This window comes from Penaeus monodon, chromosome 23, assembly GCF_015228065.2.
Source record: "Penaeus monodon isolate SGIC_2016 chromosome 23, NSTDA_Pmon_1, whole genome shotgun sequence".
NCBI lineage: Eukaryota > Metazoa > Arthropoda > Malacostraca > Decapoda > Penaeidae > Penaeus > Penaeus monodon.
Window position 1 is genome coordinate 42,746,792 of NC_051408.1, and position 219 is coordinate 42,747,010.

Here is a 219-nt window from a genome sequence, read left to right on the forward strand (position 1 = left end):
AACAACTTTGGGTTAACAAACAGCTCTTGCAACTTACATGTTCCCCACTTTGTGAAGAACTGATCAACGGCTGTCTGTGTCCAGTTTGTCAGCCGTTCAGAGAAAGAGAGCTCATCATGCATCACAACCTCTGGCATGTCCGCAGTCGGTCGTCCTGAAAGGCAAGACGATTTCTTTAGACAGTTTTTACACAAACAAAAGATGAAATTGGATATTCAC

The 219-nt window shown here is 43.4% G+C and overlaps 1 protein-coding gene across 1 annotated transcript in view; it reads right to left on the minus strand.

Moving 5' to 3' along the window:
- LOC119588095 (NPC intracellular cholesterol transporter 1-like) overlaps positions 1-219 on the minus strand; it is a gene marked incomplete in the record, with an annotated part of 65,185 nt that overhangs the window by 9,618 nt on the left and 55,348 nt on the right. Inside the window, 1 exon segment of the mRNA XM_037936803.1 lies at positions 38-154. Within this exon segment, the coding sequence (XP_037792731.1) occupies positions 38-154 (117 nt within the window).